Below are 23632 nucleotides of genomic sequence, written 5' to 3'. Positions count from 1 at the left end.
GTTATAAAGTAATGTAAACTCCCCAAGCCTCAGGAAGGTTTTCTCATTTGAAATATTGAACTATTTAAAGTTTGAACATAGCATAAAAATCCAGACTTTTATGTGCTTTTGCATGTTGCCTTCAATTTAGAAGCCCGGGGAGCAACCTGCTCCCAATGCATAACAGAAAAAAACAAATGAAATGAAATTAAATGTGTTCAACAAATGAAAAATGAAAATCCTACAAAATTATGGAAGAGGGAAATAATGAGCAGTGCAAATAGAATTAAACTGACCATTTCTATTGGTGCTCTAAACCAAAATTAAGTATTTTGGCCATAATGTTCAGAAATGAACTCTTTAGTGTAGTTTCTAAAATCCCCAAGCAGGTGCCAAAATAAAATTGCTCTTAATAACTTTGATACATGACAGGGAAATATGATGGCAGTGAATAAAAAAGGGATATAAAGAGGCAGTTTGCAGCATCATGGGCACCTAAAATTTAGCCATATGCTCACAATTAAGAGCTTCTCCTCCCTTACTTATTTTTTTTCTAAATGAAATGACCTAGAAACTTGCCTTGTGCAAACAAGAATATGCTAAATTCCTCATTGACTGTGCAAAGACCTAATTATTTTATATATTAAAATGTCTGTGACTGAGTTTTACCTTAAGAAAGGAACAGAAGTTATTTTGAAAAGTCTGGAAATCCTAAAAGCCCAAGATATTTCAAAAAGTCCTGTTCTGAAAAATATGGAGAGCCTGATAATGACATTAAATGAGTTTACAATTGACAGCAGAGGCCACATGAAGTCCTTCTTAATCCTTGGTCTGTGGCTCTTCAAAACACAGTGCAGGAAAAACGGCTCTGGCCTTTATGGCTTGGGGACACTGAATTAAAAACCATTCAAAGCAGCACCACATTTTGATTTTCTTCAATTTTTAAACAAGTTCAGGACTTTAAATATTAATACTTAGCAGTGGTTGAGGAGCATAATTAGCAGCTGCTTTATATCCAAGGGATGTCCGTCAGTATTACAGAAAAGCCCAACTGGAAGGGCTGTGGGGAGGAAAAGGATGAAATCTCTGAAAAACCAGAAATAAAGTTATAATTTGATAATAATGTGGCACTTCCCCAATTTACTTTTAGGAATTCAAAGCAGTGCCCTAACAAATGGAGTGTACCCACGTCCTTCCCTTCTCAGCAGCCCTGTGCCCAGGCCTGGGTGGGGGTGTTGGTTGCATGGGAGGTGGAGGCTGCTCCTTGTCCCCAAACTCTCCTTCTCCTGTCTTTGTGCATTCCCTTGTGGAGCTGCCTTTGCTGCCTGTCCCCATGGCACAGCTCCCATCATCCCTGGGAGGGAAAGAGAAATGCCAGCAGTAAAAGTCCTGTATCTTATTTGTTTGAAATTCAACTCCTGTTGGCTTCAGCTGCTGCTCCTGGTTCTAACACAGTGAAACTTGTGAGCAGCAGCTGTTTCTCCTTTCATCCCCACTGCTGTGGGTTTGGAAACCTCAGGAAAACGTGAATCCATCCACATGGGAGAATCTGGGACTGTGTGACCCCTTCTCAGGAGGGAACTTCTCCATCCCTTGTCAGAGTGCTTTAGGTTGAAGGGACATCAAGGCTCATCCCCTTCCTCATCTCCTTCCATTATCCCAGGCTGCTCCAGCCTGGCCTTGGGCACTGCCAGGGATCCAGGGGCAGCCACAGCTGCTCTGGGCACCTGTGCCAGGGCCTCCTACCCTCACAGGCAGGAATTCCTTCCCAAAATCCCATTAACTCTGCCCTCTGCCAGTGGGAAGATAAAAGTCTCTCTCCATCCTTCTTCCAAGCCCTATTTAAATATTGAAGGCCACAAGAAATTCTCCTTGGAGCTTTCTCTTCCCCAGGCTGTCACTTCGGTGGCCCTTCTCATTCCTCCTGCCATCTATGATGTCCCCCTCAAGCTCTGGAGGCTCCATTTATTTAAGGAATTGTTTTACTTCTCTGTGGGCTGGTGGAAATCAAAGCTTTCATTGAAGCCTGGTTGGAAACATCACCAGGGCTTTACTTGAGATGGAGTGGTGAGCTAATGAGCTTTGTTTGGAAGCATAATTCTGTTATTTCACATCAATTACCAGGTGACAGAGATCTGCAGCAATTGATTATCTAATGAGGGACTTGTTGTCTTGTGGGAGAGCTCCTGGGGACTGAAGGTGGTGACAAAAGGACAGGTGGTGGCACAATGGAAGCTGACACAATGTCACAGGTGTCTGTGGTGGCTGGGACGAGGGACACCGAGTCTTGGGGGGAAGAAAGGACAAACCCCTGCTCTTCTCACTGTAGAATCCCATCATGGTTTGGCTTGGAGGAACCTTAAGGAGCATCAGGTCCCACCCCTTCCATGGGCAGGGCCACTTTCCATGATCCCAGGTGGCTCCAAAGCTCATCCAACCTGGCCTTGATATTCCATAGGAGCTCATTTAACAGGCAATTCATGATGTGGGGTTTTTCATAAAATTTTAGTTAACCAGACTTGAACTTTAAATGATATTTTTTTTTTCTTTGGCCTTTTATTTTTAAATATTTTTTTCTTAAATTTCAGGTGTTAGCAAAAGTTACAAGGTTAAGATTCCTGCCTAGAAAAAAAACCCAGTAACTGGAAAAAGCAGAATGCTTGTACATGTTAATTTTTCCATTTATTAAGGAAAGAAAGAGTTTTAATAATTCACAGGGATGCAATGAATATTTGCCTTTTATATATTCATATTTATCACTTGGCTTGAATTGTAAACATATTAATTCCTGCCTAGCAGTTAATGACTTTGGGTAATGTTTGTGCTCTCTTTATGCAGAAATTGTCCATATACCTCACAGTTACTTATAGGGACAACCTAATCAGAGCTGTTTCCTTGGCTCTGAAAATCATTTTGTCTTGCTCTAAGTAGCTTTTCTGAGGTATTTTTAAAGCATTTTAAAATAATGCTTAAATTTACCTCCTCAACAGATGATGAATGTTTTTCAGCCATAGCAAGAGAAGTTACAAATCTCATTTTTGCCAAATGTCAAGAGTGGGATGAGTGTTGTAGGCTCTGCCATAACTCAGGGTTGGTTGATTTTTTGCTGGGGTTTCAAATGTTATGCCCTCAAAAAATTTAGTTGGGGTGGTTTTAAATGCAGGGAAATTACAAAAGTAAGAAAAAAATCTCATGTTTTGAGATTGAAAGATGAGAAAGAATAATTGGGATGTTTCAGTATTTTTCTTTTCCCATTTTTTTGTATTTTTAGTATATCTAAGTAGTACTGTAACATTCAGAAATACAGAAATATTTGAATTCTATGATATTAACTGGGTGGGGCTGGGAGGGGCCTTAAAGAAAATTTAGTTCCAATCTCTATAATTCCATTGAGGTTTTGCAGTAGCCTGTGCACTGATTTTAGGTTTTTAATTGTTTTCTTAATATTTATTTTATATTCTGAATCAGTCTTAAAGCTGATTTGCCTTTGCTGGTTTGATTTGCCTTCCCCTTGGGGAAGATTCCTGGATCTCCAGGGCTGGGATGGGAAATCCTGGGTGAGTCTGGGCATGAAGCTGAATATCAGAGCCTGGAAAAGAGATTCTGCTTGGTCCTGTGGTTACTGCCCAGGTGGGAGGAAAAATATGGAAAAAAAAGGATGTGAATCATGGGATATCCATGCATTTTCTTGGAATGGTGTAGGAACTGAGCTGAGCTCTGGATCAAACCAGCCCCTTCCCAGGAACATTCTCTGTCCTGCCCCTGCAGCCCAGGAGCTGATTTTCACTTTGGCATGTTTTAAACCACTGATTTTAATCTTGGTTTGGTTTTAATTGCTTTTTCCAAGGAGAGATTAGTTCTTATTTAAGTGTGGATGTGTAATTAAAAAACATCTCTCAACTTAAGTTGCTTTTGTTGCCCACACGCCGGGGCTGTAGCTGGGGAAAGCAGTTCCAGAGCTGAAGATCCATCTCTAATCCTGTTGTTAATGTGGGAGTGTTGTTGTTAGAATGTGATAAACGACTCCTTATTTGGGAGGGATTTACTTCTTTCCCTTCTGATTTCTGCCAGAACAAAGTTGGGGAGGAAAATAAAATTCAATTATAGGTCAGAATTTATTTTGGTGGTGGAAAACCAACACTTCAAAATGTTTTGTTTTTGCTGGAATACATGGAGTGTGCTGGCTGTCATGAGGAAAATTGTCAAAACATGTTTTGCACCTTTGGTTTAGTGAGAAAATAAATAAGTCATTCTCCTAAAATATTCTAGGTGGGTTTTGGTTGACTTGCAAGTACAGAGAAACCTGAATTAGCTTCATCTGGAAGCAGCAGAGCTTCCTGAGCAAATATTCCATTCTTTCCTTCAGGAGGAGATCCCTGGAAGTGTCCAAGGCCAGGTTGGACAGGGCTTGGAGGGAGCTGGGACAGTGGGAAGCGTCCCTGGCCATGGCAGGGGTGGGATGGGATGAGCCTTAAGGTCCCCTTGATGCCTTGTGAGGGCTGACCAGAGCAGAGGCTGGGCAGAGCTCCAGAGTAAAGCAGGGATTGATTCACAGCATCTCCTCCATGGACCCACCTTGGGCAGCACCAGAGCCCAGCCAGGGCTGCACCCAAGATGAACCAAAATGGCCCCAAAATGCACGGCCGGGCACGGGCTCTGTCCCTGGGATCAGCTCTGCTCCATTTGCACCTTGCAGTTCATTGTCCCATTGCAGCTTTAGCCCTGCAGTCCCACCCTGCTTGTTTTTCTCTCTGCAGCCCACGGGGTTTGTGCTCCTGGGCTGAGATTTGGGTCATTTGTCCTTGGTGCCCAGCTGGAGCAGGAATTGTTTTGTGTCCCTGCTCTGTGCACAGAGCTCAGCATCCCTGATGTGAGCCCAGCCCCACACACTAAAGCAGCACAGAATATGAAAAATAGAAAAGCCAAACCTGAGGCATCACTTCCAGCCCAAACCAGTCTGGGATTCTGTGATCTTGGCTTTTCCATGGAATGGGGAAGGGAATGAGATATGTTTAACATGTTCAGCTTGTTTCTTAACTTCCAAATTCAAAATCAATATAAAAGCAAAATTCTTGTGTGTGACAGGAATTTCCTGGGTCCACACTGTTCATTTACCTCAGGCAGTTTGTCCTTTACCTCGCTGCTGGTCTCCTTTTGTCCTGTTGGGGCTGGATTTCTGCTGAGTTCAGGCAGGATCAGGATAAAGAGCCTTTATCAGCAGCATCCTGTTGGAGCTTATTCTGCTGAACGTTTTGGTCATCGTCCCAAATGATAATAAAAGAAGGGTTTAATTAATTCACTTTTCCACAATAGAAAAGTTCATCTTTTGCTTAGATTGCAGCTTAGAGATTGATTTCATGTTCTTTTCATGAGGCACCTTTGAAGCTCTTCTGGAGACTGCACATTGTTTAGCACTGAGTTGTCTGAGAGAATCCCCCAAAGTCTTCTGAGTTGCTGTGAGTTTAATAAGAAACAAAATTCAAATTTAATAATGTTAAGGAAGAATTGGGTCATTCTTGGATTCTCAGCCCACATATTCTTGTGTTCAGGTTCTGCAGATGAGGGCTTTACTGCTCCCTTTAATTAAATGTAAGGTATTAAACAGGTCTGTGTTCCTTGAGAGGGTGTAAAATGCAGATATGGCTGCTTCTCCCAACACCTGCAGACAGCTCCTGGAAAATATAGAAACCTGAGCTTATGAATCTCTGTTGGACAAGGGAAATGCTGTGGAAGTTTTCCTCTGCTCCTTGCAAACCTTGCACACATTCTATAAAATTGATCAATCTGCAGAAGTTACAGGTGAAGTAAAATTGTGCTAAGAGACAATTTGTGCCTGTGAGATGAGGTAAAAACTGCTCTGCTCTGCTCTGGAGCCAGGCTGGGAGATTTGGGATTGGTCAATTGGGAGAGGAGAAGGCTCCAGGGAGAGCTCAGAGCCCTTCTAGTGGCTAAAAGGGCTCCAGGAGAGCTGCAGAGGGACTGGGGACAAGGATGGAGGGACAGGAGACAGGGAATGGCTCCCAGTGCCAGAGGGCAGGGCTGGATGGGAGATTGGGAATTGGGAATTCCTGGCTGGGATGGAGTTCCCAGAGCAGCTGTGGCTGCCCCTGGATCCCTGGCAGTGTCCCAGGCCAGGCTGGACATGGGGCACCTGGGACAGTGAAGGTGTCCCTGCCATGGCAGGGATGGAATGAGTGATTTAGGAGCCAAATTCCAAGGGAAGAACCAGGTAAGGTGAGGACATTCCTGTAGGCAGAGAAGAACAATTTCACTCCTGTGAAATCCCCTCTTTGCTGCTATTGGGTATTAATCTGTTCAGCTCCTCTTATCTGTCAATATTGGAACAGAAATTCTCACTTGAAATGTGACCTGTCTGGAAATTGTATTTCTCTTATTTACCGTTATTGATACATGCATTTGTGTAAATAGCATTAATTTGCTGCTCTAATATAAAATATAACAGAAAACTCAGCTGAAGTCAGAGAAGTCAGAACAAAGGACCAGCTTCTTATGAGTCTTTCTGGATTTCATCACTTTCCTGCTCTTTTGGGAGGAGGGAATGAGAACATTGCCTGTGCTGGGGATTTCATTTTGATATCATGCAAATGTGGAGAGAGCCCTCCCCTTTATTTTCCCCACTGATGAGAGCCTGGCAGTAGTTCCTGTCTGCAAGGACTGGGTCACCTTCAGAGAGCTGAGAACAGCAGCACATCAGAGCCTGCATCCCATAAACCTTCCCATGTCCTCTGTGTTCTGTCCCAAAACCTGGGGAGGGAACAGCCCCCAGGGTATGGTGTGGGGGTTGATGTGCTGAGTGAACCAAAGGTAGGAATTAATTACAAAATGCAAAAGCCTCCCCAAAGAGACCTCCTCCTGCAAGGAGCTTTTTAATCCAGGGATCTGCGAACTGCGTGGTTTCATCAATTAAATTTGGATTGCACACCTTTCTTATCTCTCATGCTCGCTGAGCCCCTCCATAAAGCAGCTGCTAAATAATTTACATTAAAACAGGAGGATGAGAAGCACCAAAAGTGGGATCATTTGTCTTCAAAATGGCTGTTGCTTTTAGGAGTGTATTCATCTGGCAGCATCACCTGTCTGGTGTGAAGATTATCATTTAAAAGATCATTTCTCTTCCTCTTGTTCCCATAATTTGTCATAGTGGTCCCTCAGTACTGCAGAGACAATATCCCAAATACCTGTGGGCTATCCCAATTACTGGGACTGCCACTTGTCACCAGCTATCATTTTCTCTTTAGGTTTATCTTGTCCTTTAATTCTTTTCCTGGTCTGTATCAAAGTTTTTTACAACGCTTCCAACATTAATTGTATTTGATAAATAAAATAGGGGTTCTCATTGTCATAGCTTTGGTTTTATTGTTCCTCCTCAGTGACTTTTTGAAGGAAATATCTACAGGGGCATGGAGTGACAGGAAAACAGGGAATGGCTTTAAAATGAAGGAGGGGAGATTTAGATTGGATATTAGGGAAAAATTCTTCCCTGTCAGGGTGGTGAGGCACTGGCACCAGGGTTATATTTCCATATTCAGTGCTGCATTTTTGCAAAATTACTTTAAAACATTTTTATGGGTTTTCCTTTTTATTTTTTACTGTTTGAGTACTGGCCATTCCCATAAATTCAGTTGTTTTCTGTATTTTATGACTGCATTTATAATTTTATTATCAGCATTAATAGATGTGTAAACCAAGATACCTGAATCAGATTTATTGAGGGCAGTTCTGTAGATTTTCAGTGAAATAATGTTTAGTGTAGCAGAGGGAGGAAAAAAAACCATGAGGAAAGGCAAATGCATTTAGAAAACCAGAAATAAATGTACTGACCTTGAGAACTCCTGAGCACTGTGGGTTCCATTGAAGGGCACTGTTCAATACTGACACTGCATGGAGCTTTTAAAAGAGAAACTTTTTTTTTGGTTAAAATGGACTTTTTTTTTTTTTTTTTTGCAAAAGAGCCTTAGAAAGATGATAAATGGTGTTGCTAAAACATCTCATTAACTTTTTTCACCTGCTTTTTACAGAAGTTGATGCAAAGCACTTTTGAATCAGGGAAATTTTTTTGTCTATTCCCACTGTGTTACCATCAACTTCCTAACAAATAAACCTTGTGCAAAGGGAATTTCAGTGGAGCTGCTGTGATCTTGGAATCACAGAATTGTGGAATGGTTTGGAAAAACCTCAAAGCCCATTGCATGGCATCCCATCCCATCCAAACCCATGGCATCCCATGGCATCCCATGGTATCCCATCCCATCCAAACCCATGGCATCCCATCCCATCCCATCCTCATCCCATCCCATCCCATCCAAACCCATGGCATCCCATCCCATCCCACCCCATCCCATCCCATCCCATCCCACCCCATCCCATCCCAGGGACACCTCCCACTGTCCCAGGTGCTCCCAGCCCCAGTGTCCAGCCTGGCCTTGGGCCCTGCCAGGGATCCAGGGCTTCTTTGGGAATTCCATCCCAGCCCCTCCTCACCCTGCCAGGAACAATTCCCAATTCCCAATCTCCCATCCATCCCTGCCCTCTGGCACTGGGAGCCATTCCCTGTATCCATATTCCCTCTCCCTTTCTTTTCAGCTCCTTCAGATGCCAGGGCCACAATCAGGGCTGGATTTTGGTTGTGATCTCTGTGAAACCCCTTTAATTTCCTTCCCAAATTGCTTTCCCTGCATCCACTCCTGCAGGGACTCAGTGCTGGAAAAGTTTTCCTTTTAAAACAAGTTTTCTGTTCACCAAGACAGAATTGTCAGAGATCAAATGAGGATCTGTAAAGTATTTCATGGTGTAAAACAAGGTTTGAAGACTAAATAAACTCATTTTCACCTCTAAACTCCCATGTCAGAGCTCTGCATTCTGCATGGACTTCCCTGGCTTGACCTAAAATTGGTTTTGCTGCTTGGGGAGGCTCTGAACTCCTTAAGTCACGTCAGGTAAAGGAGGTTTCACATCTTTTCCAGGAGCTCTGGAAGCAAAGTTTGTCACTGAAAATACCTTACTGCATCTTGATTGGCAAAAAGATGCTTCAAATGAATGTTTGTGGCAGCAGGAGACTGCCCAGATATTTATCACTGCCACTGTTGCAGGTGTGAGCTTCTGTTCCTGCAAGGAGAAAGGCTCACATGTTTTATTCTCTTGTTCAAGAGGCAAGGTTTGTCCTGAGGAAATTGAATATTCTGTGTATTCAGTAAAAAATGGGATAAATGGCAACATTTTGCACTTGGTTTTATCCTGCTGCTGTAGCCACGAAATAGTTTTGTCTCTGAAGGTGCTGCTGAATTTACTGTGGGATTTTCTATTATGAAAAAAGAAATGTTGGTTTTAGTAGTGTGAGAAATACATGAAGAGAACTGTTATACATAGAGAGAAATTTCTGTGCCTTGGGGGGGATTCTGCTTTGTTTTGAGTCTTCCTCCTGCCCTTCCTGGTGTGATGCTCCTGGGAAAAGCTTCAGGAATCAGGGGACAGTTCCTGCTGCCTGTGGTGACACAAATCCCGCTCCAGTCCAGGAGCCAGTGGCCTCTGGCACATGTGGGCACATCTGGGCACACCTGGGCTCATTCCAACCCCTCAGCACCCCCAGGCCCTTTTCCACCAGGCACTTCCCAGCCCCACTGGCCCAGAGGGACCCTCAGTGTCCCTGGTTTGGGGAGAAACAATCCAGGAGAGGCAGGAATTGCAGCAACCTGCTGGCAAAATGCTTCTCTAGTGGATATTCTTTAATGATCTTCCTGTCTGTGTGACCAGCTCATTTCTGAGCTTTGCAGTAGGGAAGGACTTGCAGGGTAAGGCCTGCCACTCTTTCAGTGAGTAAATAGCTGGGAAGTGCCCAGCACAATGGAAACCCCTTGCAGGACTGCTTGGGTAAACACAGCTTTGCAATTATTCCTATGGCTAAATTGAAATTGATTTTTTAGAGAATTAGGTACCTTTTTTCTATATATTGCTTCCAGTGCTGGACTGTAGATGATGACAATGATCTCCAAATACAACTAAAGATTAAAAATCAACTTAAGATTAAAATCTAATCATGTTGTTAGCTATTGCTAACTAGTTAGAGCATATTAAAAACACCTAGAGTACAAATATTACCTCTAAATAATTACAAACCTTTATTAGCACTGTAATTAAGAGTGTGCTGGCTGCAAGTGATACCTCACAAAGGAAATGATGACTGGTAGTTGTACTTTCCTCCTAATATTAAATAGATTTTCCTTCCAGCAGAACCTTGAGCAGTGGTTTGCAGGTGGGGATGTGCAGATCAGCATTGGAGCAGGGATGTGTGTGTGTGATGGAATGTTGGATTCAAGGAACAATTCTGTATCAAAGGAAGTGTTTTTATTGCCAAGATAAACACCAAGATGAGCATGAATCATTATTTTGATGCAGGGAAACAGGAAGAAGTGTTGATAACTGCTTAAAGACCAGCACCCAGTCTGCTCAGCACCACTTTGGGGGCTCAGCCTGAGCTGAAATGACAAAATTTAACAAGTTTCTGTCATTTTAACTAAAACTTACAGCCCTACAGAATTTCCTCCTGTTCGTGTTCCATTTCTATTGGCTTGTTGTATTTATTTTTAGCTCCAGCAGCCATTCCAGGTTTTTACCCAGCTCTCCTATTGGCTCCTATCAAACCCAGTGTTTGCTGTGCCAGGAGCTCGTTAGGCACTGATTTGACAATTAATGTTTGGATTTTGAGATGGTCCTGTCTTATTTCCATTTCATAGTAGGAAATGTTGTCTTTGTAGAGCCCCAGATTCTGTTCTTGTTAGAAAGTTCTTTTGATGTCCCAGAACAGCAGCTCAGGTGGACTTTGCTTCCATATTCATGGAGTTTGCAGGTGCCACAGAGCTCCCATCAAGTACCTTGGCATCCTCTGGAAAATCCAATATTCCACATGGACAAAATCAGTCCTGTAGGAGTTTAGATCTCAGCTCCATTGCAGGAGAAAAGCAAATTCCAGGAGTGCTGATCAGGTGGAATTTAAGGTTAACCTGTAAATTCTGTAAATAAGAGGGCTCAGAGCACATGCAGGTGACCCAGTGTCATTTCAGGTTTAATCTCAGTTACTTGGACTGATGTGGAAATAAAGATTTTAAATTGAAATTAATGCTGAACTTAAAGGTAACAATAAAGGCTCTGTGCCTTTATGAAGAGAAAATTCCTGAGTGTTCTTCTGGGCTGTGGCATGGAATAACCTGGAAAACAGCACAGAGATGGGGATTTGCAATTCTATCAAACCACAGAAAGAATCACTTATTTTCTAAGTAATTCTGAAGGGGTTTTTACTAATTTTTAATGTTTTTCCTCCTGCATTAAAGACCAGGAAAGATGTGGACATCATTAACAGGCTCTTAGCAGATAGGCAGAGAGGGAGGATGGACAAGAAGCTCCATTTTACCACATCTAGGAACCTTGGGAATGGGTTGGATTGTTTCTACTACAACACTTTCACCCACGAGAAGGAAAAACTAAACATTATTTTAGTCATTTTTCACCCTTTCTGTGTTTTTAGAGAGATCTGGATGGTTCTGCTCTTCTGGTTTGATGGAATTCACTGGATTTTGGTGGTGTTTTTTTAAGCATCACCGTATCTGAAAATACCACGCAGCGAAATGAAAACTTGGGGTTGGTTTAGCTCAATGCTCAATATGATAATTCTGAAAAGATTTCTTCCTTGAGCAGAATATTGACTTTCCAAATGCAAATGCTGATATTGTGTGATATTTTTAGGAGTGCTGTTTATTACCTTGCAGACACTTTAATGTCTGAGCAATTTTTAGAAGAAGAATATGTCGCAAAAGCTTCGGTGATAAACCCATGAAATTGGAAACTTTTTGAGAAGGGTTTTTTTTTTTGTTTCCTTGACAGAATTTTGCATATCCATTAATGAATTTTAATGATAGAATTATCTCCACTGCATTCTGTGGTTCTCTCTAGCAATATTATATTTTGCTGGCCAGTATTGTGTTGCATTATCCTAAATAATGGATTGCTTTCCTTTGCTTTTTGCCAGGGGAGTTTTGTGGCCTGCATGACAGCCATCCTGAGGCAAATGGAGGATTACCACTATGCCCATTTAATCAAGACTTTCGGCAAGATGAGGTCGGATGTTGTGGTGAGTTTCATTTGTTTTATCTCTTCATAAGATGGCTCAGCTTGTGTTTGGGTTTTTTTCCTGTTACTGGTCATTAAATGCACTTGTGAGATGTGAACAAAATGTGTTTGGCATTATAAATTTAATAGAAAATAATTTTTTAGGCATTGTGACATGCACAGGAGTACAGCTGGAGCTGTTCAGTGCTTTAAAACATGAGGCAGTGGATTGGAGGCAATTAAAAGAAAACAGTAAAAATAGTAGTGATGAGACATTACTTAAATCTGGTAAGGAAAGAAGAAAAAGAATATAAAAAAGGCTTTCTTAGGAAAGGAACTTTCAGTGTTAAATCTTCCAGATGTCCTGATTTTGTTTCTTGAAGTAGCTTTTACTTAGAGATCTGCTCACTTTCCCTTTTCCCTTTTATGCAAAACACTTTAACCTTAAAGATGCCCTTAGTTGTTAAATAAGCAATAATAATTGAAATTTGTCTTCTCAGAGTCATTGGGTAGCCTGGCTAAGGCAACAACCCAAGTTAATTAAAGCATAATAGAAGGGAGTTTATAGCTGAGGAGATAAGTCTGTAACAACCTGGCAGTGGCACTGCCATATGGCCAGGCAGGGCTGGGAGGGGACACCGACCCCCTGGCTGAGCTCCAGCAGTGACCACACATCATCCCCTCTGCCACCCAGCTGGGCTTGGGCCCTTCCTCAGCTTCTCCTCTTCCTCCAGCCCCACCAGAACAATGCCAGGACCTTTCCTTTGTGTCATTTTCACGTTTGGACTTCCCGGTTTGTCCTGAATTTGTGTTTTTCTCCTTTTGCCTGTGTTGGGCAAGGTTTGAGCTCTTTGCTCAGCAGAGAGCAGAACATTCCCAAACTAAGTGCAGATAAAGGGCTGATAAGAGTGTGGATACAGCAGAGGGAAGAGAAACGCAAGTCTGGATCTTTCTTTTGTGTGATTTTAATGTTTGGACTTCCCAGTTTATCTTGAATTTATGTTCTTTCTGCCTGTGTTGGGCAAGGTTTCAGCTCTTTGCCCTGTTCCATTTCTCAGCCACTTTTTGCACCTGCTCTGGCATCTCTAAAGCTCAGAGCTGATTTTAAATAATATTCATTAAGATGTGGAGGTTTATTGGCAGAGCATTGTTGACCCTGTGAGTAAAGGAAACTACAGGGAGTAAACTAAATTTTTTTTCTGTTTGTTTTTCTATGATTTTTTCACTTCTTTAACCCAGCAATTTTTGGTGCCACTCTCATTTGACTCAGCCAGTAGAACTGAAATCCAGGAATCTTTGCTTTTAAACCCAGAGCTGGAGGGGACAACTGCACCTCCTATTGCAGAGGATTCCATTTAATCACAAATCAGTGATTTAGAACTGAGACTAAATTCAGCCAGGCAGAAATGAAAAGCTTCTTCTTAAAAAAAAAAAAGGCAAGAAAAAGGGAAAACTTAAGCTGTGGTTTCTTTTTCACCACTGGAGATCCTTAAATCTTCCTTCAGCCTCTGCTCTTGCTCAAGCAGGAGTTGGAAGCTCAGGGCTGGAAGTGCTGGAGGAAACTTTATGGTCTGTGTTATGTAGGTGGCAGGTTTAGATTATTATAATGGTCATATTTGGCCTCAAAAGTCTTCAAAAAGATGAGGTGGAGTGCAATAAAACCAGTCTTTTACCTCTCTGCAGAATAGAGAGTTTAGATTTATTAAGGAATGTCTGTTCAAAGAGGAATTTCTTGCTTTAAGATCCCATCCAGCCCAGACTCTGCTGTGATTCTGTAAAATCAAAATCTGTGATTCTGCTGTCATCCTGAGATGAAATGTTGTCTGAGATCAGGGAGGTTATTTCTGGGACTGATTTTTTTCCCTCTTTTTACTGGGTAAAAAATATTTTTATTTGAGACACATTTGGTTTAGTTGACAAAAAGTGCCTGTTAATGTTCTGCCATGTGGAGAATCTCAGCTGAGCCCAGGCTGTTTCCTTTCCATCAGTGGATGGGAATTTTTTAGGGGTTTTACCTGCTGTGAATTCTATTTCCTGTTAAATAGGATTTGTATTTGTAGTTGGAGAGAGAGCAGGAGTTGTAACCCTTCCTCCTTTAGTACAGGTTTTTATGTTCAGAAATATTTGTCCTGCTTCCAGTTATTCTGAAAATAAGTAGATTTTTCTTGTCCTGCTGGCTTCCCTCTCTTCCCAGCCCCTCAAAAACCCTGAGTTTTCCTCATAAAATGAGGTTAATTCATCCAAACCATTTTCTTTTCTATGAGAACCATAAAATGGAAAAAAGAGCAATATTATGAGTGCATAAACCCCAGGTGAGCATCAGGAGCCTTTTATTTGATCAATAATTAGCTCGGTTGTTACAGAGCATTATTTAAAGTACCTGGGTGAGTGTGGGGTTATTAAAATGTAAATATCAGGGGGTGGAGATGCAGAGCTGAATCAGCAAAGTAGGTCAGAACCCCCAGGCTCAGGAAGGAACCAAACCATCATCAATGGAATTCTGTCACCCAAACACAGAAAAAACGAGCAGGAAATGTGCAAATTGAGCTCTTAACTGAAGGCAGATCTTCCTGAGCTGGAGGAGAGGCTGTGGGGTGGAGGAGTGGTGGCAGTGGTGACACCTGAACCAGGAGCAGCTCCAGACTTGCTGTCCATCCATGCCAAAGCAGCAGGATCTGTTCACTGGGCATGGTGGTGCTCAATCAGAGGTTGGATTTGGTGGTCATGGGGGGCTTTTCCCAATTCAGAATTCTGGGATTCTGTGATTGTTGCTGATGTTGTAAAATGGCAGAGGAGCTCTTTCACCAGGAATGTTCTGCACATGGTGGAACCCAGTTCCCTGGATGTTCCCAGAACAGCTGGGGTTGGAAGGGACCTCTGGGAATCACCAGTGCAGCCCCTGCCAGGGCAGGGTCCAGGTGGGTCTGGGATAATTGCAGAGAGGGGAAATTCCACCTTGCTTTGTGAGATAACAAACACGGAGAGACAATATTTACCATGGCCTGGAGGGACAGCACACAGGGAATGGCTCCCACTGCCAGAGGGCAGGGCTGGATGGGAGACTGGGAATTGGGAATTCCTGGCTGTGAGGGTGGGCAGGCCCTGGCACAGGGTGCCCAGAGCAGCTGTCAGCTGGTCAGAATCAGCTGGGGTAACTGGGTTGGTTTAAGTCACACAAACCCATCTGAGCTCATTTTCCCTGAATCCAGGGGGGATGTTTGCACAGTGTGCTTTTGCAGCAATATTTGGGAAGTGAGAGCCTCCAGCAGAAAGATGGGGATCGGGAAGGAGCAGCCTGGAGAGGAGCAGCTCCAGGGAGAGCTCAGAGCCCTGCCAGGGCCTGAAGGGGCTCCAGGAGGGCTGCAGAGGGACTGGGGACAGGGATGGAGGGACAGCACACAGGGAATGGCTCCCAGTGCCAGGGGACAGGGCTGGATGGGAGATTGGGAATTGGGAATTGTTCCCTTTTTTGGGCTGGGCTGGAATTCCCAGAGCAGCTGTGGCTGCCCTGGACCCCTGGCAGTGCCCAAGGCCAGGCTGGACACTGGGAGCACCCTGGGACAGTGGGAGGTGTGGAATGGGATGGGATTTAAGGTCCTTCCCACCCAAACCAGTCAGGGATTCTGGGGTTCTTGATCCCCAAGCCATGTCCTCAGAGTCTCTGCAGCTCCCTGCATCCACTGATGGGGAATTTCTGAGCCAGGAAAACATTTGAACAGAACAGTGGATTAAAGGATAAATCTGCTGAAGATCCTGGCTCTCAGAACTGAACAAAGACTGATGAGAGCAGGGACTTCAGATTGGTTTCTCACTGAAAAGGTTACACAGAAACCAGTCTTAGTTAAAAGTCCAGTTGATGGAACATATTGGGGATTTTTTTTTTTGTAGGCATTTGACATTTTAAAGATAGACCAGATAAATACCATTGCTGAGAAACTGTATCAAAGGGAAGATATTCTAACCTTGGAATGAAAGTTCATTTTTATCTCTGTGTGAAGTGGATCAAGGACTTTCTGCATGAAGTTCTCTTTTCCCCTTTATCTTTCTCGCAGCATTTGATATTACTGAAATTGTTAGATAGCAATTACAGATTCCCAAATTGTAGGAGATGATTTACATTGTAAAGTACACAAAGTTTCTGCTCCGAAGAACTGTGTGTTTGTAGCTGTGTGGAAATAAATTGGTTTATGCTGTTAAATTAACTTGTTCTTGGGCAGCTTTTCACTTACAGAAGCAATTCCTGCTGCTCCCTTTAGGGAGGGTCCCTCCCAATTTTGGGATGTCCAAGCCATGTCTGTCCTCTGCCCCAGGTGAGGGGTGATGATTTGAGCTGGGAGATGTTTTTATTTTAATTCATAAATAATCTCAGTTTCTGGAGAATATCCATGAAGGGAGGGATTATTCATCACCTGACTTCTGGGAGCATTCTTAGTGCAATCCTAAGAGTTAAATAAATATTTAGCTTTGATTTCTTTTCCTCTTTCCATGAACCAGTGTGCTTTTATCAACTTCCCAAGAATATGTTGTGACAGATGTATCACAATACACTGAAGAACTGGGTGGTTTTGTCCATAGTATGGAAAAAAATGATGGTTTTTCCAGTAAAAACTCCTTTTGCATAATTGGTGAGCCAGTGCTTGACCTTGATGAATCCCATTATTGATCCTCTTGATGAATCCCTTTGCTTAAGGGTGGGATTACTGTTTTTATAATTTCTGAAATGAAATTACTGTAGGATTTATGGGCATCATGTATAAATGAGCTTGAGTAGGATTTAGGTGTGTTTTTAATGAAAAATGTCTTTTCGATGAAGCAGAGCACAAAGACCCCTTTGGAGTGCAATCATCAATAACTGCCACCACCCCTTGGAGTTCCTCGGTCCCATTTTCTCCAAATATTATCTCTTCTTTTAGGATTTCCTGATGGAGACATTCATCATGTTCAAGAACCTGATTGGGAAGAACGTCTACCCCTTCGACTGGGTGATCATGAACATGATGCAGAACAAGTGAGTACAGAGGGACGAGTTCCAGAGCTCTCCTGAGTCCAGAGGGAGAGGCTGCATCTCCTGAGAGCAGAGGGAGAGGCTCCAGAGCTGAGGACAGAGGGAGAAGCTCCAGAGCTCTCCACAACTCCGGGGTTGCCTGGAAACAGCAGCTGCAGCCAGCCTGCCCTGCCTTCTCCTCCTCCTCTGATGCAAAGAATTATTGAAATATTGCCTCTGGAAGAGCATTGTAGTGGCCTGGTTTGGGGATCTTGAAAGCCACCTAAAATTTAGGGTGGTGTCAGTTTGAGAACCTGGACTTTGGAGCTGACTGCAGGTGCAGTGAAATTCTATCCAAATCTTAAAGTAATTCAGTTTATTCTTTGGAAGGTGAATTACATATTTTTCTATCCATATCTTATTCTTTGGAGGGTGAATTGCATGTTTTGCATATGACCTCACATTAGGTGGTGTTGTATGGAGTTGTATGTCCAGGAATGTTTTCTCTGGTTCAAGAAGAATTAAGGAAGTTTTTAAATCCAAATTCCATCACCCCAGTAATGTAGAGAGAGGCTGAAAGTGTTCCTAATGCTCATTTTTTCCCCAATAATTGCAGTTCTGTCATTATTTAGCATTTCTTTGTGCAGTGTTTTATGCTGGTGACATTTTATTAAATGTGTCAAATGCTTTTATGTGTACTGAGATGAAAGTATAAGGGAAAAACATTATATTTACCAGTTGCCTGGAGAAATCTCTTCTGCATTTACTGGAAGCTACCATGGCTGTAAAGTTGTCAGTGTTTCCTTATATAAAATCCTGAACCACAGCTCCTGCTCTCCTTATAAAAATGCACCATAACTTTAATCTTGGCTTCTGAAGTCTCCTTAACTCCCTAATAAAATCTGTTCTGAATAAGTAGGAGTCAGGAGATTGAGCCATCTTTGGGTTCTTCCTGCTGGTTTGGAATGCTTGGGAAGCACCTGGTGTTTGAAATAAGGAGCCCTTTGAGAGCTCACGAGGAACATCTGAAGCCCTTTGGATTTATTTCTTTTTTTATTCATTTTGAAAGTGGTTTTGCTTCAGCAACTCTGAGTGCCTTCAGAGCTGTGTTGGAGGTGTTGGGAAACCCTCCCAGCATGTGTTACCTGTGAACAGGAGAACTCTGGGGTTCCTGAAGTTTGGGAGAGATTGAAACAGGATTGGGAAGGTTTGTGGTTGGACATTCTTAATGCTTTAACTGGCTTTGCTAAATGGAGACAGGGCAGTTACAGTGTGGTCAGATTGCAGGGAGTGTTCCTTGTGCCAGCCCAGCACAGGAGGGACAGTGAGCTCATGGACAGGATCCATGGGGCTGCTCCAAGGGCTGGAGCCCCTTTGGAGCCAGGCTGGGACACCTGGGGGGGCTCACCTGGGCAGGAGCAGCTCCAGGGAGAGCTCAGAGCCCTGGCAGGGCCTGAAGGGGCTCCAGGAGAGCTGGAGAGGGACTGGGGACAGGGATGGAGGGACACTGTGGGAATCAGAAAAACAGAAACTCCCAAACAGACACTGGAGGGTTTGATCTGCAGCCTTGGATTGATGTAAAAATACAATACACAGATATTAAGCAGAAAAACCATAAACTCCTATTTCTATAGTTGTAAGTAAGAATCTGCCTGAAGTGAGTGAGAAACTGCACTGCTGAGATGGTGAAGGTTTATAATGCAGGGGTGGGGCTGTATGGAACGAGCTGAGAGTTCAGAAGTTAGAACAGAAGCAGATGTGTGCCTGTGAGACAGAAGCCCATTGGACAAAAGCATCCTCAGTGCAGCAGAAGTGAGTAAAGGTGATGGGTCAGAAAAGCAAAATAAACCCTGTGGCAGCTGTCCATTGGGTTAGAAAGTTCTAGATTGCCTTGTAACAAAGAACTTGTGACTGCTCTGAGCTATGGCCGAATGCTTGCTCCTCTGAAATCTCAGGGACTCTGAGACTGATGTTTGTCTGAGCAGTAAATCGTTCTTAGCCTGAAAATTGTCCCATCCCTTCATTTCTAGTGGTGACAATGACAGGACAGGACACAGGGAATGGCTTCCACTGCCGCAGGGCAGGGATGGATGGGATACTGGTGAGAAAAATCTTCCCTGTGAGGGTGGGCAGCCGTGGCACAGGTGCCCAGAGCAGCTGTGGCTGCCCCTGGATCCCTGGCAGTGCCCAAGGCCAGGCTGGACACTGGGGCTGGGAGCACCTGGGACAGTGGGAGGTGTCCCTGCCATGGCAGGGGTGGGATTTAAGGTCATTCCCACCCAAACCAGTCTGGAATTGTGTTCTCTTCACATTATTGCCAGGTGACCTCTCAGTGTTCACTGGGGTAGGGATTTCACCTTGGGTTTTATTTGGCACCGTGAAATTCTGGCCAAGCAAAGGAAAGAGCAAAGGTACAAAAAGAACCTTTCCCTGCTTCTGATTTTTTCCTTAAAGCAGCACAAAGGAATTCTTTCCACAGGCAGTTCCTCGTGGAAAATTTGGAGGAATTCAAAGCATGATGGTTCACAGTTAGGACAGACACTTGGAATTTTTATCCTTAAAAATAGTCTTGTCTTTTCCATGCTGAGCATGAAGTCCTGAGGAAGCAGAAATGGGATGTGTTGATCTTTGAATCATCCTGCCTCCCCTCAGTGTCTGCAGAATATCTGAGTAGTATTTAAAGTTAAAACAAAAACATTTCCCAGCCTTTTTGGTGTTAAAGAGGATCTTCAGATGTCCTAAGGGGGGTTGTTCATCCCTAATTCCCTCCTTCTTCCATTCCCATTGCACCAGCTCCTTTGGAAATTCTTCTCAGTTGATTTCTGTGCTTTTCATTTTTCCTGTTGGAGTTAACGTGGTTTCCTAGCCCAGAAAGCTGCATTGTAAAATACCTTGTTTTGTCCATCTGCTCCATTTATTTCCACCCTTATAAAGTTTTATTGAAGAAAACCAGATGAAATTTAAGAAGAAATTTTGTCTTTTAAAGCTGTGGCATCCCCTCCATAGAAATAACTCTGAATGTGCAATTTTGTGTCGTTTCTGAAAGCACCTCCTTGGGCAGTTTCTGTGCCATGAACCAAATCAAGGGAACTCAATTTTAAATGTATCCATAATTTCATTTGTTTCCTGCATGGAATGTATCTGGTAGTGTGAAACAATGGGAAGAGAATTAAAAATAGCTGGAAAATGGAGCTCTAATTCCTATTTAGACCAGTCCTTTAGGACGTTTCTCCTAAAGCTCCTCTCCATGCAGTGCTTTGCTTCCAGATTAAAATACTCTGGATTAAGCAGTGGCTTCAAATATTCTAGATGAGATAAAGTTATAGCCATGGGGGAAGAGTGGAAATGGAGAAAAGCTTGTGAATGACTGGATTACAGGAAATATTTGCAAATATAAGTTTAGTTCAAATTTAGTATTCTATTTTTTGACCTTCACCAGTGGGATAAATATATAGAAATATATATATATTTTATATATATTATATATATAAAAATCTGTGCGCTCATAACAGTGACAGAAATTATTCTGAAAACTTTGCCTGCCTGGTTTTGGTCCAGTGCATAAAAACATCAGGGTTCTCTCTTTTCTACCTCCCAGTAGTGCTGTGCCAGGCTCAGGATGACATCCCAAGCTCAGGATGACATCCCAAGTTCAGGATGACATCCCAAGTTCAGGATGACATCCCAAGTTCAGGATGAGATCCCAAGCTCAGGATCACATCCCAAGTTCAGGATCACATCCCAAGTTCAGGATGAGATCCCAAGCTCAGGATCACATCCCAAGCTCAGGATCACATCCCAAGTTCAGGATCACATCCCAAGCTCAGGATCACATCCCAAGCTCAGGATGACATCCCATGCCTCAGTTCCAACACCTCAAGGAGCCAAACTGTGTTCCCACCTTTCATGCCAAAACGAACACAAGAAATCTTCATATCTAACAAGAGAATTCTTCATTTTTTGTAAAATACTTTATTTGCTGACTTGTCTAATGTAGTAAAATTCTCATTTTAACAAAGCAGTTTTTTGATTCCGAGTCCAAGGTGTTGGTGTTACCAGTTTGGTGGAATTGCCACTAAATTGTTCAAGGTGTTCAAGGTGTTCACTGTGTTCAAGGTGACATTGGTTTGCAGGTGGCTCATCAGCATTTTGGGGTAAAAGAAAAGAATATTCAAACTGATGCAGTGGCTTTTCCTTTCACTTCCAAATTTTGGTCCAGATCTTCCCCTGGTTTACTGTAAACAACAATATCCAAGGAATGGAGATGGAAAAAAACACTGAGGGATGGGAGAGGTGGATAAGGGACCATTAATGCACTTGTAAGGAGGAGCTGGAAGTGTCTTAAAATTCCTTTTAGGATACTTTTCCACCTTAAAAATCCAGCTGTTGTAGGGTTTGTCTGTGCCCACATTTTCAGGAAATTCAAGCCACAATATCTGTATTTAACAGTTTTAAGCAATCAGGGAGTTTTCCTGTGTTTCTGGCTAGGCTTGGGAAGTGCTTTGGAGGCAGATTGTTCATTCCAGGCATCTCCAGGAAAGCACACACAAGGAGTTGGAACTGTAAAAGCAGTTACAAAAAAAGGCAGGGATTTTGTGATTTTGTCTTGTTTCCATTCCCCCATCGAAAGCACGTTTGGAAATTATTCTGAAATGTTTTAGAAATTGTTGTTAACTTTTGTCAGAAGCTGACAAGCTAAACTTAGGTTCCTCCTAAACACATAACTCAGAACATGAAAGCAATTCCTCCCTATGGTTCCGTAAATGAAAATAATTTAGTCTTTGGTCTTACTTTTGGCATTTGAGACAATTCAGTTCCTTTGGTAAGACCTTATGATATATTAATTTGTAGCTGCTACTTTCATCTGCAGCTGTGCCAGTGGAAGCTGAGTTGCCTATGAAAAAGGAATTTGATGTTTGCTGTTCTATTTTTTGTTTCTAATGTCCACATTTACATAAAATACCTGTTTGTTTTGCCTTTTGAAGTCAGAGAGAAAGGGATAAGATGCTCTCAGTGAAAATGAGGTTTCTTGTCTCTGTTGGTTTTTTATTCCAGAGGAAATAGAGCTGGCCTGGGGAGGGAATCTGGAGGGTGTTACCTGTTGTGTCAGGGAGGGTTAGGTTGGAAATCAGGAGAAGATTCTTCCCAAAGGATGGTTGGGCACTGGAAAAGCTCCTCAGGGAATTGTCCCAGCCCCAAACTCTGCTCAGCAGCAACGGAAATATTCCTGTATTGTGCCCCCTGTTCCCAGCACAAATCCAAACCACCACCCCACACCTTCCATGAAGAAAATGCCCTCAACCCCACCCAAACCCAGCCCACCAGCCCAGAATCTCAATGAATTTTCTGTATGAAAAGCCAAAACAAAGCCTTGCAAAGAGGAGGACAAAGGACGGTGGAGCCGCTCGGGATAAACATGTCCTGGAATGTTTATTTTTGGAGCTTCCAGGGAAATGTAGGCAGTTGTGCTGCCTGTTGTCATAGCAGTACCTGTCAGATCCGTGCTGTGCTCTCAGAATTACCTCCAGTGATGTTTGTGACCATCCATCAGCAGTGGGCAAACCCTGACGTGCGTCAGGAGCCGCAGCAGCTTCTGCGCAGCTCGGGACCTTCCCAGCTCTGAGTTTATCCTTCCTGACAAGGCCCCCAAAGCCACACTGAAATCTGGGCTTAGCTTATGGAAATTTGGCTTCATGGTGATATTGTGCTGGGTTCGAGGCAGGCTTATGGAAACAAAAGCAGGATGGTTTTAATAAATGTATGAAAATAGGCTCTTTGCACTTACATAATTGAGCAGTCAAGTCGCATCCATCAGATGAGTGCAAGTGCAAAAGCTCTGATTTAAAATCCATCCCGAGCTCCTGCTGGATCAGGGGTAGTTTTCATAACAGGGGAAAAGAGGCCAGAAGGATGGCAAAGATTCTGGATTGCAAACTACAGGAAAAGCAGGGCACCCCAGTTTCAAAGTCTATCAGGTGTTACTGAATCTTTGGGATTGGGGTGAAGGGAGCAGGAAAAAAGGCTTTAAAAATCATCATTTCATTTCCCAAATCCCTTTGTGGGTTCACGCCTGTGTTAATTCCATGTTCAAAGACATTATTCATGGCCTTAAAATGCTCCAGGGGAGGTTTAGATTGGAGATTAGGGAAAATTCTTTAATGGAAAGGGTTGTGAAGCACTCCCCAGGGCAGTGGTGGCGTCCCCATCCCTGGAAGTGTTCCAAAAACATCTGGAACAAGGTGGGCTGAGGGTTGGACTCAATGACCTTAAAGGTTTTTTACCAACCTTAACCACTCAATTTTATTGGATGTTACTTGAAATTCCAAGTTTATCACTGGGGCCCTGATCACTTAAATATTCCCTCAATATATGTTTTAGTGGAATGGGGTGACTGCTTTACATTTCCAAATTGCAATTGGGATGAAGGAAGTGGTTGAAATGCAATTATGTTTTAGGAGGCCAAGGGATGCATTGTTTCAAGAAGAGTTTGAACAGTACAAAAAGCTTGGATTAGAAGGAATTGCTGCTACTTTTTCTGACTATTAATGC

The 23632-nt window shown here is 43.0% G+C and overlaps 1 protein-coding gene across 2 annotated transcripts in view; it reads left to right on the top strand.

Moving 5' to 3' along the window:
- Positions 1–23632, top strand: part of DOCK1 (dedicator of cytokinesis 1) — a 278470-nt gene that overhangs the window by 141375 nt on the left and 113463 nt on the right. For both annotated transcript variants that reach the window (XM_059476562.1, XM_059476560.1), the window contains exons 28-29: positions 12020–12121; positions 17013–17107. In XM_059476562.1, coding sequence (XP_059332545.1) covers positions 12020–12121; positions 17013–17107 — 197 coding nt within the window. The remainder of the gene's footprint in view (positions 1–12019; positions 12122–17012; positions 17108–23632) is intronic.

This window comes from Ammospiza nelsoni, chromosome 8 (assembly GCF_027579445.1).
Source record: "Ammospiza nelsoni isolate bAmmNel1 chromosome 8, bAmmNel1.pri, whole genome shotgun sequence".
Taxonomy (NCBI): Eukaryota; Metazoa; Chordata; class Aves; order Passeriformes; family Passerellidae; genus Ammospiza; species Ammospiza nelsoni.
Note: the sequence above shows the minus strand (reverse complement) of the source record. Positions and strands in the feature narration are given on the sequence as shown.